The sequence below is a fragment of the Maylandia zebra genome, unplaced genomic scaffold (assembly GCF_041146795.1).
Source record: "Maylandia zebra isolate NMK-2024a unplaced genomic scaffold, Mzebra_GT3a scaffold02, whole genome shotgun sequence".
NCBI classification, from domain to species: Eukaryota; Metazoa; Chordata; class Actinopteri; order Cichliformes; family Cichlidae; genus Maylandia; species Maylandia zebra.
In genome coordinates, this window is record NW_027490032.1 from 2,252,145 (window position 1) to 2,269,336 (window position 17,192).

The 17,192-nt window shown below is 40.4% G+C and overlaps 1 protein-coding gene and 2 long non-coding RNA genes across 5 annotated transcripts in view; 2 read left to right on the plus strand and 1 right to left on the minus strand.

Moving 5' to 3' along the window:
• Positions 1-5,203: 5,203 nt before the first annotated feature.
• Positions 5,204-8,775, minus strand: LOC112431559 (butyrophilin subfamily 2 member A1-like). 2 transcript variants are annotated; one of them, XR_013096069.1, is made up of 3 exons: positions 8,025-8,157; positions 6,504-6,845; positions 5,204-6,265 (listed from the first exon to the last, which is right to left on the minus strand). XR_013096069.1 is itself a non-coding variant. In XM_076880979.1 (3 exons), exons 1-3 carry the CDS (start codon positions 8,647-8,649, stop codon positions 6,051-6,053), a joined length of 621 nt encoding a protein of 206 aa, XP_076737094.1. In that variant the 5' UTR covers positions 8,650-8,775; the 3' UTR covers positions 5,204-6,050. The 2 variants fall into 2 exon arrangements, 1 of the variants encoding a protein (XP_076737094.1); XM_076880979.1 differs by lacking the exon at positions 8,025-8,157 and adding an exon at positions 8,586-8,775.
• Positions 7,915-11,996, plus strand: LOC106676532 (uncharacterized). Its single transcript, XR_013096078.1, has 3 exons — positions 7,915-8,218; positions 10,451-10,543; positions 10,963-11,996. It is a non-coding gene; the product is annotated as an uncharacterized LOC106676532 (long non-coding RNA).
• A 3,481-nt stretch (positions 11,997-15,477) lies between these two features.
• The window catches only part of LOC112431480 (uncharacterized), a 103,356-nt gene continuing 101,641 nt past the window's right edge, over positions 15,478-17,192 (plus strand). Inside the window, exon 1 of one of the 2 annotated variants that reach the window (XR_013096077.1) lies at positions 15,478-15,868. This is a non-coding gene — a long non-coding RNA (uncharacterized LOC112431480). The remainder of the gene's footprint in view (positions 15,869-17,192) is intronic. The other variant, XR_013096076.1, reaches the window with a different exon arrangement.

Sequence of the window (17,192 nt, forward strand, 5' to 3'; positions counted from 1 at the left end):
TTTTTTCACCACAGTCCTCTCAAATTTAAACTTTAAGCTTAATTCCTTGAGTCAGTAAAGTCAGTCAGTAAAAGTCAGTAAAAATCCATAAATAAAAAAGGGTTAAACAAAATTCAGCTACTAAATAAAGTTGAAGCAAATCTTATTACAAATCTGTAATAAATTAAATTAAATTAAAATTAAATTAAATCTGTGAGTACTGTAAAAATAAACTTCTATAATTAATGTGATTTATTTTTGTGTTGTTGATACTTGTGAGGTTATGTCAGTGACAGGACTGCACTGTCTGCACCGATGTCCTCTGTGTGTGTTTCAGACAGGGGAGACGTCACTTATGGATGACATCATCATCGAACACAAGATAACAGTCAAAGACTACAGAGGTACAGCTGTTGATCTTTTAGTACAAAGATGAAAAATCTGTTAATCAGAATTGAACTTTTCCTTTACTATGAACAGGAAAAGAAAGGAAAAGAAGTTAAAACAAACAAACTCAAGTTCAAAGTGAGAGAGTAGGAAAAAAAGTGCGCACACATCCTCATTCTAGTAAAATGTGAGCTTATCCACAGCCGGGTCAGTGGGGCAGCAGCCTAAAAACAGACCAGACCTCCCTCTCCCAGGCCGCCTCCTCCAGCCTTTCCAAGGGAACAGGAGTTTCCAGCCAGCTGAGACATATAATCTCTTCAGTGTTTCCTGGTTCTGCTCCGGGGACTCCTCTTCTTTCTTCATCAGGGTTCAGAGTGAGTGCAGCAGTATTTAGATTTCACTCCGAGCCAAGTTGTGGTTAAAACGTATCAGAAACAACGCTGCTCGTCTCTGCAGATGCTGTGTGATCTGATACTTGTCATGTACTGCTCATGCAGCAGCAGAAAATGTGTCCAAAGTTCAACATTTATGTGACCCAAAACAGAAAGTTGTGTTATAACTGTGATGCGTTCACTGACATGTCCTTATTCTTTCACTTTGCTGTATATAAAGAGAACAGAGAGGCTCTGCTCAGCCCAGCAGTCGTCCACCAGTCCAACAACTGGAATCCAGCTGCTGCTCTCTAACTGGTTCTCACATTTATATTTAAATTCTATATATTTATATTCTGTTTGTTCTCCTCACAAAGGAGATGAACATGAAATGAAATCTCATACAACCACTGAGGGCCAGAAAGTTCAAATGGAGAGATATTCTTCTTTCTTTAATAAAGAAGCAGAAGAAGAAGATGGTGCCATAAAAATTTAATTTATCTTTCATACTTAATAGAAAATTCTTCACCAGGCCTTTCAGAATAAAAACGTGAACAATGGTAAATGATGGTGTGTTTTTGTTTTTCACAACAATCCTCTCAAATTCAAACTCTAAGCCTAATTCCTTGAGTCAGGCCAAGCAGAAGCCATGTTTGTACAGTCTTTGGCTTTTCTGCTAGTGTAGAGAAATTAAACTAGTGTTTGACAGAAAGATTCAGGAAATCATTGTTGAAAATCCATGAATAAAAAAGGGTTAAACAAAATTCAGCTACTAGATAAAGTTGAAGCAAATCTTATTACAAATCTGTAATAAATTATTTGTAGACATTTTGGTGTTTGCAGCAACATGTTTGCTGCTGTAACTGTTCTCTGTGAGTACTGTAAAAACAAACTTCTATAATTAAGTTGATTCTGTTCATCTGGACGATACATCCTGGACGTGGTGTTTTCAGTGGGAGAAACGTTTTGTCACTCATCCAAGTGACTTCTTCAGTCTCAGTTGACTGCAGGTTTCCCCAATCTTATAAACAGTACATTTGCATAATGACTGAAACTAGAATCACTGAAGGAACAATGGGCTGTGAGGTCAGTTCCTTCATCATAATTGTGCAAATTCTCATGACCATTGATCAGTCATTGTGCGTGTGTGTCAAATCACTACCGATTGGCATGCAGACATGATGAAGTGGATCCAGTGAAGTTGAGAACCTTTTTATATCCCTGACATTCTGCTCTGAAAAGGAAGAAGATGACTCACATAAACCGTTGAAAATTTAACTTTTTAGAGAATTCAATCAGAAACAGGATCATATGGATAAGTTCAGAGTTACAACACAGATCACAGAGGAGTTTTGCAGAAGCATGATCCTGTTGCTTCTGCAGAAGGGAGAACCGGGTGCTGGTGGTGTAGTGGGGGATATTTTAATGGCACACTTTGGACCCCATACTGAGGATTGTTTAAACACCACAGCCTGCTTGAAGTATTCTAACTGACTGTGTGCATCACTTTATAACCACAGTGTCGGCTGAGGCTGATTCCTGCAGGATAAAGTGCCATGTAACTAATGTAATTTCTTGAACGTGACAACAATCCATCCATCCATCTAGCAAGGTATACCTAATAAAGTGGCCGCCGAATATATGCACTGTGTGTAAATGGGAAGATCAGTCACTTCATGATAGCAACCAGCAGATGGCAGCAGTGGAGCATTAGTTTTCCCAATGCATGACAGTTTTCATGTGACCTTTGACCTTTAATGTTACAGTAGAACAAACAGACTGTAAGTTTCCTTCTGAGACCCGAGCTTCTGGTAAGGATGTACTTTACATATCTGGAAGCTGGAAGTATGTCTCAGGTCCTAAAATGCATCTGGAGGACAGCTGATAGAGGATGCAGAGGTTAAACAGCTGTGGCCACAGCTGGAATATAGAAACCGCAGAGGACTCCTTTAACAGCTCGCCCTCTTTATTCAGTTTATTTCAGTTCTTTAAGAGTATCAAACCTTCTGCCCTTCATTGTTTCTGTGTGTGATTTCTTAAGAAGATGTGATGTCTGTCACATTATCACCATTTTGAAAAGCAGTGCCAACACCTGGAAAGCAGACAGATGTGTAACTACAGATCTTCCTTATTGAACTTTTGCATAAGGTTGATTTGATTTTCAATCTGCAGGAGAATTTGAAACCTTATTTTTTGCATAAAGTCAGCAAACTTTTTAAATGTTTTTATTATAAGATGATGCACAATGATTTTATGTTCCATGACCTTTGACATAAAAGTTATCTAGATGGTTTCTGAGTGCTTCTATTTGTTTGTCGTGCACATTTACTGTTAACATTCATGCTTTGTAGGAGGGTTTATATAAAATTGAAAGCATGTGACAGCGTGCTTTATGAGCATAGTTTGGACACAGGAGGACATTTTTGACCTCAAGAGTTGCAGACTTGGTTTAGTCTGATGTTTTATTATAAGAGGACATCATGGAGCATGTGAGGAATGATTAGAGAAGTGAAATCATGGACTGGTGTGACACTAAAACAAGCATCTCACAAATTTGAACCAGGACACCCTGATGAGAAGTGGCTACTGGACAAGAAGACATTGGTGTGCAAGCGATGAAAACAGGGTGTTGTTAGAACGCTACTACACAAGTAACCCCAGCAGAAGGAGGTACATGGACAGGAAGAGGGACCTATGGGGTCTTCGATACCCAACATCCACATGGATGGTGAAACAACCAGTAGCTCAGTGTTCCAACATTCGACAGAAGGAACTGCTCTCACAGCTAGAGATTGATGAGGTACAACACAAATGCTATGGCAAGGGGGAGCCAGGACGCCAGGTCAGGGGGGACATATCATCACTCCCACCCGAGATTGGGTACAAAGCCCCAAGTGCGATAGGAGAAGGATTGTTGAGTGCGAAAGGAACTGAGCTTGAAACCTGGATCCAGTGTAGCTGGTTACCAAATCTACATGAAGTACCCTCAGAAGATCTACTAGATGATGTGAATGCAGCACGGACGTTACCTACCACCACCAATAAACACAGCTGAGGTTTTTACAGTAAAAAATAACTTTTCCCCAGTAGGTTTTTATGTTTTGTTTTGTTTTTTTAGATCAGTTGTGTTAATAAAGAATGTTAATAAAAAATAGTTTGCTAAAAAAATAAAGATAACAAAGAAGGTAAAGCACAGTTTGAAAGCTGTAAAAGTGAGAAATGTCAGACCAGTGGGAACCACGTACAGTCTATAACAACAGAAGCAGATCAGGTTAGTATTGTGTAACAGAGTGTGAAACTTAAGTTAGACTAGTGTTTGTAAATGAACCGTCTCATGTCGTGTAGCTTTCTGTATTGTATGTTTATTTATCATATAAGCTAAACAGTTCACCTTTTTTATTTAAGTGAAATATTTAATTATGAGTGTTAAAGAAAACAATAGTTTTTTTTATATAAAGTAGGCAGCAAGTATATTTCCTGTATTTTAACCATGTATATGATACATATGCAGATGTTACATTCTGTAATATGTGTAAAGAAATGACTTTGATTTTGCTACCCTGAGAAGATTTCTCTAGATCAGCCGTTGCCTCGACTCCTCCCTCTGCTGGTGACAGCTGAGTTATGAACAGAAAAATCTTGTCTTCACAACTTAATTGCACCAAACTGTTTGTGTGTGAGTACATCTAAAAACTAACATCTGCTTTGCCACATGACAGCAGAGGTTTGGTGACAGGAGACCTGTATCCTCTCTGTGAGCAGCCAACAGCACTCAGCTGTCGTATGAAATTAATAAGATTTTGATATCAAACTCACCTGCACAGGTAAACCCCACGAAGGACAAAGACTCAAAAGTCCAAGGTTCCCTAGAGTGAAAAAGAAAACAGCACAGGTCATACAGATGTCAGAGTGCGCCATGAGAGATGGTGCTTTGGCACAGATCCAGTTTCTGCCATAGGTGGTGCAGGTTGTTGCTGTCCTGTCAGAGCAAGAAGGTTCTAGGTTCAAATCCTGCTGGGCTTCTTTTTTTCTGTGTGGAGTTTGCACTCAGCTACTCTGGAGTGGAAGATTCTAGGTTGGTCGTGTATGTGAGGGAGATGAAGTGCCCAGAATAAGCTGCTTTATAAATATGTGGTTAATTAAAAGCACTTTGAGGGGTTTGTAGCACAGTATGAATGTAAGTACATGACCTGCCTATTGATGCCTGTAGTTTGTGCTCACAGGTACAATGTAACAAAATCTACATCCCACCTTATACTAATAGCACCACACTGATACATTGTAGACACAGCATAAAACATGGACGCCTGCATTCTCTCTGAAGGCCACCAGATGGCGATAGTTGGGAAAAACTCACTTTAAAAGCAGAAGCAAAGATGATTTCACACAAACTCACTTTTGACTGATTCCAGCTCAGCTTATTCAGTTTCATTTCAGATTTACTCATGAAGCAACAGGAAGCAACATTCAGGTTAAGAAACTTTATTTACAGAACAAAAACAGACTGTACAGGTGAGAAAGGGCCTTGATGCATGTTCAATCATCCAGGTAAGTAAATCTCCAAAAGTTGACTCTGTTCACCTGGACGTGGTGTTTTCAGTGGGAGAAACGTTTCGTCACTCATCCAAGTGACTGCAGGTTTCCCCAACCTTATAAACAGGACATTTACAAGCTACGTCCAGACGAACAGAACCAACGTTTTGGAATACAGGTTAGAAAATATTTTTTATAAAAGAGAATTCATGTATACAAAAACCAACTCATTTTTTTATCAATAATAACATAAAACAATAAAATCTGTACCAGGAATAATTTTAAAAGTGTATAAATAAACAGAAATAAATAAAAGCTCCGTGTAATTTAATATATACAAATATATATTATAGATGTCTATTTAAACTACAGAAACAGTCTGAGGCTTCAGCTCAGCAGGAGCAGAGGTCACGAGCTAACAGCTACACATACAGTAGAAACAGGACACGTCTGAAATTCAAGCAAACTAAAGAAAAAGAAGGAAATGTACGACATTAGTTCAATCTTCTTTTGGAATGAATCCATCTTTAAAACTGTTCAACACAACGTGATGAAATCGTTCACAAAGATGCTGAACAACAAATCCAGGATGTCCTCGTCTGTCTCTGCTCTGAGAAGCTGGAACAGCAGCAGGAGACTCAGGTCAGCTGGAAGCCCTCTGAGAGAGTTCAAGGAGGCGAATCCTGAATCCTGACTCTGTTTCTCTGTTGGACTGTTTGTCGATGTTTGCACCAAACAAAAATAACATTTAAAAACTTGTGAAAATCTTATTTTCACATTTCAAACAGGCTGCTGTTCAGCTGGAGGCTGGTATGAACCCTGACTCTGTGGTTTAAGTTTCCTGTAGATTAAAACACCACCAACAACAACAACAGCAGCAACAATAACGCCAACAGGAAGACCAACTTTCAGTCCAACAGATCCATCCTCCTTCCCTCCTGCCTTCTTCGCTTCAACTTCCTTCCCTCCATCCTCTGTGCCTCCTTCTGTCTGACCTGCAGGTGAGAAACAGGTGTGAGGTGTCAGCTGTCAGGTAGGTGATGAGTGAAGAACAGAACAGAATCCATTTCCTCTTCAAACTGCTGTCAGACATTATCTACTGCACTCTGATCACATCACTCAGACCAGCTGCTTTCTACAAAGTCTCATCAACAACATCTTTAGAAACAAACATCAACAACCAGGAAGCAGCTTCACCTCTGATCACACACACACTCAACTCTACTCACTCACCTGGAGGATCAACAACACTCAGGTTTATGGTGGTGATGAGGCTCATAGGTTCCCCTGATTTCTGGGCAACATGACACTTGTATGTTCCAGCATCTGCAGTTGTGACATCCTTCAGAATCAGAGACACGTCTCCATCCTTCTTATGTCTTCCCTGCAGATCCACCCGGTTCTTAAAAGATGAATCCTGATAATCTGGAATAACGTGCCCATCCTGGTACAAAAAGACATATCCCTCCTTCTGGTCAACTCTGCTCCACTTTACAGCTAAGATGTTGTTGTCGTTTGAAGCTCGACATGTCAGAATGGTCTTCTGTTTGGACACAGCTATGATGTTTTCCTGGACTGAAAGAGGAAACGACACAGATTAGAGAGGTTAAAGGTTTAAATGATGAATCAAAATTGTACATTTTTGAAGCCATCAGTGAAACACGATGGAGGCTCTGTTAGTTTTTGGAGTTGCGTGTCAGTCAGTGGTGTTGATCTTGTCTGAATGGATGAAATTATGAACACAGAGAAGATCAGATTTTGATCCACCATGAAAGAATCTGATCGGTAACATCATCATTTTTCAGGCAATGATCCTGATCTTTTTTTTTTTTTTTTTTTTTTTTTTTTTTTTTTTTTTTTTTTTATAAATGACATCAGAAACAGCAGTATGCGACATTACGTGATGGCAGAGCTTCAGTTCATCCTTTGTCATTTTTTTTTTTTTTTTTTTTTTTTTTTTAATAAATAGGACAGGGGGAATGAATGAGAGAGAGAGGGGGAGAGAAAGAAAGAAAACCCAAGGGGAGAAGAGACGGTGAGAAGGGGGGGGAAGAGAGACAAAAAAAAAAAAAACAAAAAACTCCTGGGTCACCTGTATGGAGAAAAAACAAACAAACAAACAAACAAACAAACAAACAGAGGAGACAGCAAACAACAAAGAGCAACATAATAATAGAGAAAACAAAGCACCATCACAATAAACTAGCTAGTCATAGATATCAGTATTTACTAAGTAATAAACGATATTGTGCAGCACGCAAGATAGACAGCGCACAGTGTGCTTTGAGGCAGCAGCCAAGAAAGCTTTAGTCCGCGTCTGTGAATACCCATGTGTGCATACCTGTGTGGATCAGCATGCTTGCATTCCAAAGGTTTCTCCATGTAATGATCTGCTAGGGAGTGTGGGGGGGCCACAGCCCCGTCCTCCAGGGTGTGAAACGGGTATGGAGGAGATCAAAACTCCAGACATCCAGAGGCCCCCAGAACACAAGAGACCATGGAAGACCATCCTGATCTTAATAGAAAAACACACGAGGGGAGGCCGGTCCGTGACTGATACCCACACGGCTTCAGCATTAATGATCATTTCCATGTAAATGTGAAGCGATTCAGACAGTTTCCTCCTGCTCACTGGGACAGGAAGTACAACCCTTTTTAAGACTAGCAGGAAAACCTCGGGCTCGTTTGTGACAGTGTTGCGTTTACTCGCTCCTTCTTCTGACGGATTTTCTAGTTTATAAAGTTTCGTTTTACCTCAGCCCTTAAAGAGATGGTAGAAACAACTTCCGAGCGAAAACTCTGCATTGTTAGAAGGTTTAACGAGGATATCCAGACGACTTAGAAGAAGTAGGACCGGGAGAGGACCAGGCCTCTGCTCTGCTTAAGAAGCTTCCGGAAACCCCCGCCCCCTTCTCTGACGTCAACCCCCCCGTGCGGGACTCTTCAGAGTAAGTACAACACTGAGCGAACATCAGCACAGATGTGGAGTTTGTTTCACACATTTGTGTCCTGCTCACAGTGACAGCGGGCTGCTGTTAGTCCAGTAGGAAATGAGTCCGCTGCATTTAACACATTCAGTCAGTGAAGCAGCGAGCAGCCACCAGTCCAGCGCCCCGGGAGCAGTGTGTACAGACGGTACCTTACTCGGGGATACCTCACGGTCGGTGAAGCCCCGACCTTCCGATCATAACACAAGCACCGCACTGATCCATCTCTGCCACCTCAGTGTGTTGTCAGTGTTACAGTTACAGTGGATCGCAGTGTGTTATGAGTGTGTAGTTACAGTGTAAAAAACAAAAAATCAGTTGAACTCACTTGAACAGACAGCCGAGAGAAGGCAGGTGAAAATCACAGAGCAGCAGGCTGATGTCAGGTCCATTACTCGTACTTCTGTGGGTGCTGAGATCAGAGTGTTTTTAAAGTTCGCGGGAAAAGTTTCTGAAAATTTGACTGGAAAATTGTTGCCAAAGCCGGAACTGATCTACAGTCAGCGACCTGCTGTTAAAATCCTTAAAACCCTTCATATAAATGAACTTTGGCGGGGACCGCCCAGCCCTTCAGCCTATCAGTTGCTAATACGTAATTTTCGGAATGTGCCAGATATCATCGCGGGAATTTAAAAGAGATTTGTTTAAATAGGTCTATATCTCTCATGAACGATATCCACTTATTTTGAGCAAGAAAGAATATTTCTGTCACTAGAATAGAACTGCAATCAGTTATATTTGATATATATATATATATATATATATATATATATATATATATATATATATATATATATATATATATATATATATATATTGATATATATATTTGATATATATATATATATATATATATATATATATATATATATATATATATTTGATAGATATATATATATATATATATATCAAATATATATATATATATATATATATATATATATATATATATCAAATATATATATCAAATATATATATATATATATATATATATATATGGGTAAAAGTGTCATTAATATTAAAATGTCCTTTTAAAATGAGATGTGGCCAAGAAGTTTGAAGAAATATAACATCACAGTTGTATGAGGATATTTAAGTCACCACAAAGGACTGAATTAATTACATTGTGGTACAATTACACAGTGTCATCAAGATACTTCAACAGCAGCTCATTTCTTTATTTTATTTAAGTAAGTAAGTAAGTAAGTAAAATTTATTTATATAGCGCTTTTCACAGATAAAAATCACAAAGTGCTTTACAACACAGAAAATGGGAATATAAAACAATATAACAGTAAATAAAACAATGTAAAACAATAAAACTATAAAAACAGCATAAGAAAAAATTAATCAAATGCTTTTCTAAATAAAAATGTCTTCATTTATAACTCATTCATAAATGCTGTTCACTACAGTCTGTTTAACTATATAAAACATATTAGAGAAAAACACAGAAACATCAGAAATTAATTTTTGGTCCAACACACACATTTCTGTATTTCTAATGAACTCTTTCAGTCTAAATGTTCATTCTAATATAGATTCTCAGTTTGAATCAGTGAAGTAGAACATGAGCAGAGGAAAACAAAGATGTTTTATATGTACAGTCAGGGTTAAAGTGGATTCAGCAGGTGAGGAACATTCAAAGTGTTTGTAGTGGCTCAGCACAGGAAAATAATCAGAGTCGTTTCTAACGTGAGCTTCAGGTTTTCAGTGTCCAGGCTGTGATCAGCTGACCTGCTGCTCTTTGTGGATGTACACAACTGAATTCAACCAGATGTGAGCAGATGTTTCACGAGCTATCCTGCCATAGTGTCTTCACAACATGTTGCTTATAGTGTGTTTATACCAAACAGCAAACAGGTGGAGTAAAAGTAGAATTCAGTGAATGAATCCAAGCATCATGTAAATGAATCTCAGCTACAACATTGACCCTGAGCTCCACAGGACTGATGTGTGAAGCTCATTTCTCACCACAGTGCTGATTGTAGTGTGTGTGTAACGTTAGAAAGAGTCTTGGTTTTGGACCTTGTAGTAAAATGTGAGCTGCTGAAAACTGCTGCCAGTTTCTAAGAAAGATGTTTGTGATGCTACGACTCTTCTTTATATCACACGTGTGGCAGCACTGCTAACAGCTGTTCTACCTGCAAAAACCTGCACTGGTTTATTTATCTTTGTGTGTCTCATGTGCAGAGAGCGATCAGCTGCAGTCTGCTCAGCAGTGAGAAAAGAAGACGTCAGTGATGGACGAATCATCGTCAAAGAGAAGAAAAACAAAGACGAGAGGTTCAGCTGCTCTTCTTTTACTACAAACATCATAAATCCCTGAACATAACCCCCCCTGTGCATAGGTGGCTTTAGACAGGGGCCAGTAGAGAACGATGTAGAGAGAGAGGATGGAGATGATGAGGAGCTGAGGAGCAGGATGACAGAGAGACAGAGGAGTTAGTTGGAGAGGATGCAGAGAGGGACAGTCCTGAGAGTGAGGAGGAAGACGAGCTGTGAGGGAGAGGAAGAGGGACAACCAGCGGTTTGTGATGTTGAACAGACCTGTGTGACTGCGAGTGTCGTGTCATTACAATTCATACAGTCATTGTAACTGACAGTAATGAACAATAATGACAGAATAAAGTAATAAGTTAACAATGATCAGTTATTGTCCTCAGTTACAGCCTCATGTTTGCTCTGCATTCATCTCTTATCAGACGTACAAAGATGATCCACCAGTGCTGCCCAGTTTGAGGACATTTCCAGTCACATTAATGGGGGACAGGAGACGCAGCTTCCATCAAAGCTGGTATGAAAGTCATCGTTGGATTCTCTGTAATTATGGACTCTGCCTGTTTCAGGCCACCAAATATGTCAGACGTGGATTTTAAACATTGTGCACATGCACAGTATGTGAAACCTTTACTTTGAAATTCATTTGGATATTTATTTTTGATTTTATGTTAGTGCCTAAAATATTTTCAATTAATATATAAAACAATGAAATATTGCTCTCCTTGTTTTGTTCGGTAACCCTGGGTGTGGGAGGTGGAATACTATACAGCAATACTGAGACTGAAGTAAAGGTATGAGGAAGAGCAGTATGTGAAACCTTTACTTTGAAATTCTTTTGGATCTTTATATAAATGAGTGAAAATAAATTCACTTAATATATTAAACATTTAAATATTAGCCTGCGGTTAGTTTGGTCTGGATCTGCCACTGCCCCGTGATAATCGTGGAATACTGAGACTGAAGTAAAAGTATAAGGAAGAGGGGAAAAACATTAACATTTCTCTTTTTATATAAACTGTGTGAGGATGGAGGGATTTTCCTCATCCTCACTCTCCAGGAAGTGTCAGCAGACAGTCAGATTCATGATTTCATGTGTTTAATCTTGTGGTTAAAACGTGTCAAACACAAAGCTTCACGTCTCTGTGGATGTTGTGATCTGAAACTTTGTCATTTACTACAAATGCATCAGCAGAAAATTGCAGTTACTTCATCCACAATAAAGACATCACACAGGTTAACTTCAGCCACAAACTAAAAGCAGGAGGAACAATTTCACTTTCACAACTGTCTTTATGTAAAATGTGTTTCAGATCTCCTAAACAGACTGTGAACATTACAAAACTGACAGTAAATGCATCACAGAGGCATCTGTTTACATTAAAGTGCCCCCTGGTTGTGGTCATTTGAATAAAGTCTGAATTTTAATGAGAAGCTGATTAAAAAACAGAGAAACTGAGTCTGAGTCGGAGCACCATGTTTTCACTGACACTGAATACAACAAAATATATGACCACAGATTTGTGTTTACAGTTTTTAAAATGTAATTATAGTAATATACACTGACTGGCCAGTTTATTAAGTACACCTTCCTAGTACTGATTTTCGGCCTCCAGAACTGTTTTAATGCTTCACAGCAGAGATTCAACAAGGTGCTGCAAACATTCCTCTGAGACTTTGGTTCATGTAGATGTGAGAGCATCACACAGCTGCTGCAGATTTATCAGCTGCACAGACATGATGTGAATCTCTCGTTCCAACACATTTGTTTGAGATGTGGAGACTGGAGGCGACCTGAGTACAGTGAACTCATCGTCATGGTCAAGAAACCAGCTGGAGATGATTTGAGTTTTGTGACATGGAGTGCAATCAGAGGATGGTTACAGATGAACGCAGTCAGCAGCAACACGCTGTGGTGTTTAATCGATGCTCTGATACGAGGCAGGATGGATCCATGTGACCGTCACAGCACAAATCAGAACTCATCAGACCTGGAAATGTTTCTCCAGTCTGCTGTTGTCAGACTTTGGTGAGCCTGTGTGAATCACAGCCTCAGTTTCCTGTTCTCAGCAGAACCAGACTTGTCCTGATGGGAACACAGAACCAGTTCTAGTTTGGTCACCAGCACTGCATCCATGGAAAAAGGGAACTGGTCCCAAATCTACAGGATGTTAACTCAGGAGAATTAACATCCTGTAGATCTGGGAGCCGTTTAGAGCAAAACATGCATTAAAGTATGTTTTTGTCACATTAGTTGAAAGAAAACATCCAAATCAGTTTTATGTGATGTGTGAAACATCTGGATGAGGTTTCAGTGTTTACGTGTCTGCACATCAGTGCACTTGGTAAATCCTTTGTTCTTTCTCTCTGTGGTCATAAAGGACCAGGTTAACAAATTAAAACATAAACGTGTTTTACAGCATTTATAAAAGCTGTTGTGTTTATAAACTCTGTCACAATTTATGGGATTCATTATGTATTCTTAATATTTATTGGTAAAAAAAAAATATTCGTAGTAACATTGTGAAAAACTGCAACAAAAAAACAAGACATGGATTATTTTGATCCCGAGCTCAGATTTATTAAGGAAGCACCAGGAAACAACAACAATCATATCAACAGACACTTTATTTACAGTAAAAACATTAGAACCACAATCTCCTAAAAACTGCATGAACTGTATGTAAGAAGCTCCTGAGTTCAATTCCACCATTCAATTCAATTCAATTTTATTTATATAGCGCCAAATCACAACATAAGTCGCCTCAAGGCGCTTCATAGATACAGAGAAAAACCCAACAATCATATGACCCCTTATGAGCAAGCACTTTGGCAACAGTTGGAAGGAATACCAGAGGGTCATAGAGGGTTTGGAGGCCAAGAAGGTGTTGTCCATGATGGATGTTAGCTTAGACAACATCCTCTCCTCCCCAACCTGCTTGATGGACTTCAGTGGAAGCTACTCCACCCGGGCCCATGGCTTTCCTGGTTTTCATCTTCATCAGCTGACTTCGCCCCTGGTAAGTTGTGATGGAGAGGCTGCAGTGTAGGCTGTGGGTAGGTGTCTCCTGATGAATGGCACAGGGGGAGGAGGCAGTAGAGTCGTTGAAAGAAAAAGGATCAGTTGAGGTGCTGGAGGCTGGTATGAACCCTGCTTCTGTTGTTTATGTTTCTGTAGATTCAAACACCATCTCCACAAACAACAACAATACCTCCTTCAACACCACTGCTGACACCATCAACACCACCAAATCGAAAAAATCCTCCAACGGCATCATCACCAACTTCACCAACACGCACGGGACAAACGCCATCGCCAAAAACTGCCACAACAACTCCAGATCCACCTGGTTCTCAAAAGATGGATGCTGCTCTTGTGGAAAAAAGTGTCCATTCCAGTACTTAGGGGCACATTTATGTAGGTCAGCTCTGGGCCACTCTTGAATTATTATGATGTTGTTGTTTGGAGCTCGAAATGGCTGGGTGACGTTCTTCTGTCCTGACTGAGCCGTGATGGTTTCCTGGTCTAAAAGATGAAACAACAGAGAAGAGAGGAAGCGGTCACTTCTACAGCAGCCAATCAGGGTGAGGAACAGAGACAACTGCTCTCTCCTTTATGCTGGTTGAATCACATAAACATGACCATAGACCTGTTAAAATCTGCTAAGGAACCACAGAATTCAGACGAACAACAAAGCAATAAAGCAACAAAACAACTTGTGTTTAGCTCCCAGTGTCAGAAATAGAACAAAAACACAATCTGAAAAGATTTATTAAAAAAGGGAAAATAATTTTTTGCAAACGGCTTTGAACAGCTGCTTATTTGTTGTTTTGGTTCTTATGCTCAGAAACATGTGATGTTTGTCAGGTTATTAAGTTGTGACCACATGATTAAATAATGATAATAAGTTTATGTCTGTGTAGGTTTTCAGACATCCTACCTTAGAATATAAAGCGCCTCGTGGCGACTGTTGTTGTGATTTGGCGCTATATAAATAAAACTGAATTGAATTGAAAATGTGTTGACCAGGCCAACATTCGTTAGTTTTTGCTCCTGATTTCACCATCAGCTCTTCATCTACTACACTGCTCCCTCTGAGAAATCAGAGTCAGATAGATGCAGGTGACGGGGCTGACTAAATGATGCAATGATCCCAGTTCATACATCAGGCCCACGACCCCGTGCCAACACCGCGGTAAAGTGAGCCGTCATTTGTGAGCCGCGGTCAAGCCAGCCGCCTCTTATCCGCCGCATAAATTTCCTTGCGCTTTTACACCAGTCTTTACGGTAGCGCCTTTTCGGAATGTGTTGAAAGTTGGGCCTCAACTACTCAGGATGACTTTTAATGAATTTTTGAAAATTGACATAATTGTAGTGTATTGGCTGTATTGAATTGCATATAAATGTCCTTTAATTTCTGAGGAATTTTACAGTAAATCTGGCTGAAACTTGGCACACAGGTACAGTAGGTGTCCCAGAGGAGGGATGTGTTGAAAGTTGGACCTCAACTACTCCGGATGATTTTTAATGAATTTTTGAAATTTCCATAATTGTAGTGTATTGGCTGTATTGCGTTGAATATAGGTTTCTTGTAATTTCTGAGTAATATTGCAGTAAATCTGGATGAAACTTGACACACAGGTACAGTAGGTGTCCCAGAGAAGGAATGTGTTGAAAGTTGGACCTCAACTACTCAGGATGATTTTTAATGAATTTTTGAAATTTCCATAATTGTATTGACTGTATTGGGCTGTAATTTGTGCGCGCGCGCGTGTGACTATTCGCCCGCGTGCGTCTAGGCTTTCAATCGGCATATAAAGCGAAAAGGCGCTACCGTGCAGCCTGGTGTAAAAGCGCAAGGAAATTTATGCGGCGGATAAGAAGCGGCTGGCTTGACCGCGGCTCACAAATGACGGCTCACTTTACCGCGGTCGTGCCAACCGGGGGAGCGCTGTAGTACGTACCATACTGTACACTGCTCCCTATCGATCGTCGGCTCGCTCTGCAGGCACACAGGGAACGCGCTTCCGCTGCAATCTTTGTGACCTCGCTACACGGTTGCTCTCCGTGAGAAGAGAAGCTGTTTGTGTTATCAACGTTTGTGTTATCGTTCGTGGACGGTGGAAAACAGCTTTGCTAGGAGCTTTAAACAAGGATGCCCTTTACTCGAAAACGACGTGGGCTTAACTTTGGGTATTGGAGCCTATTTTTAATCGTGACGTCGAAAAAACGAAGCTTATCAGCAGCTTTCACCGTCTTCATGTTTGCTGACGTGTGGGATCAGGCACAAAGGAGCTGCTAGTATGTTTTTAGAGCCTCTGCATGTCGGGGTAAGTAGAACACAGACACGCAGAGTCACAAGAAGGTCGTGTTTCACGTCTGGTTGTAGCGCTGAAACATGGCTGCTGCTCTGGTTGAGCGTTGTGCCATTTATCACCGACGGAGCGTTCCCCAGCGTCGGGAGCGCGCACTGGTCAGGCTCCAGGTTACTCCGCTTTCTTTACAACCAGCTAGTCAAGTAGTGATGTTTTAATTTGGTGACAAAGTTACAGTTGGATGTCGTTACATTACCATAAAGTGGAACCTCCTAGAAAAAGAAGTTATAGTTTTAGGAAGTCTTACATCCTTGTTGTTGGTTCAGAGGTTGTTTCAGCAAATTGCTGCGGAAATGTTAAAGTTTGAGTGCATTCTCAAGTGAGGGATTACTTCTTATTGGAACAGGAGGAACGAAGCCCAAATATCAACAGGACCTATTTTCTTTTATCCCTGACCAGGGGCGGATCTAGAGAAATTTTCTTAGGGTGGCAAAGAAATCAAATGTGCGGCAAAATCAAAGCCTTTTTTTTTCGAACACAAAGGGGTGGGTTACATATGGTTAAAATGATTCAATATACATGCTATTCATATAAATATAGTCTACAACTTAATTATTTTCTGCAGTCCACGTAACTATACAGTTTAGATATACACGTGAAATTTTGAGTTTATGTACCGTGTAGTCCGTATAATGAATAAATCTGTAGCCCAATAAATATAAAATCCAGAAAGCTTAACAACATGGGGCGATTTTTCCTTCCTGACTGCTTTGGAGAACAAGCTCGATGACCTAAGAGCAAGAGTCACCTTCCAACGTGACATGAGGGACAGCGACATTGTGCGCTTCACGGAGACATGACTGACCCCATCGTGCCGGACCAGGCCGTAACTCCGTCGGATTCATTCTTTGTGCTCCGCGCGGACAGAACGGCAGAGTCAAACAAAACCAAAGGTGGAGGAGTGTGGTAAACAGAAAGTGGTGTGATGCCAGGTGCATTTCTACTCTTTGCAGCGGCTGCTCGCCACATCTGGGATTCCTGAGCATTAAGTGCCGCCCTTTCTATCTGCCCCGTGAGTTCACCTCGGTCATCGCCACGGTGGTCTACATCCCACCCCAAGCGGACACAGGTATGGCTTTGTCCGAACTACATGATGTGCTGAGTTCGCTTCAAAACAAGGACCCGGGCGCAGCCCTCATTGTAGCAGGAGACTTTAATAAAGAGAACCTCGGACAAGTCATGCTGAATTTCTACCAGCATGTCTGGTGTCCGACGAGGGGGGATCGGATTTTGGATCACTGCTACACGCAGTACAAGCAGGGCTACAAAGCTGTCTCAC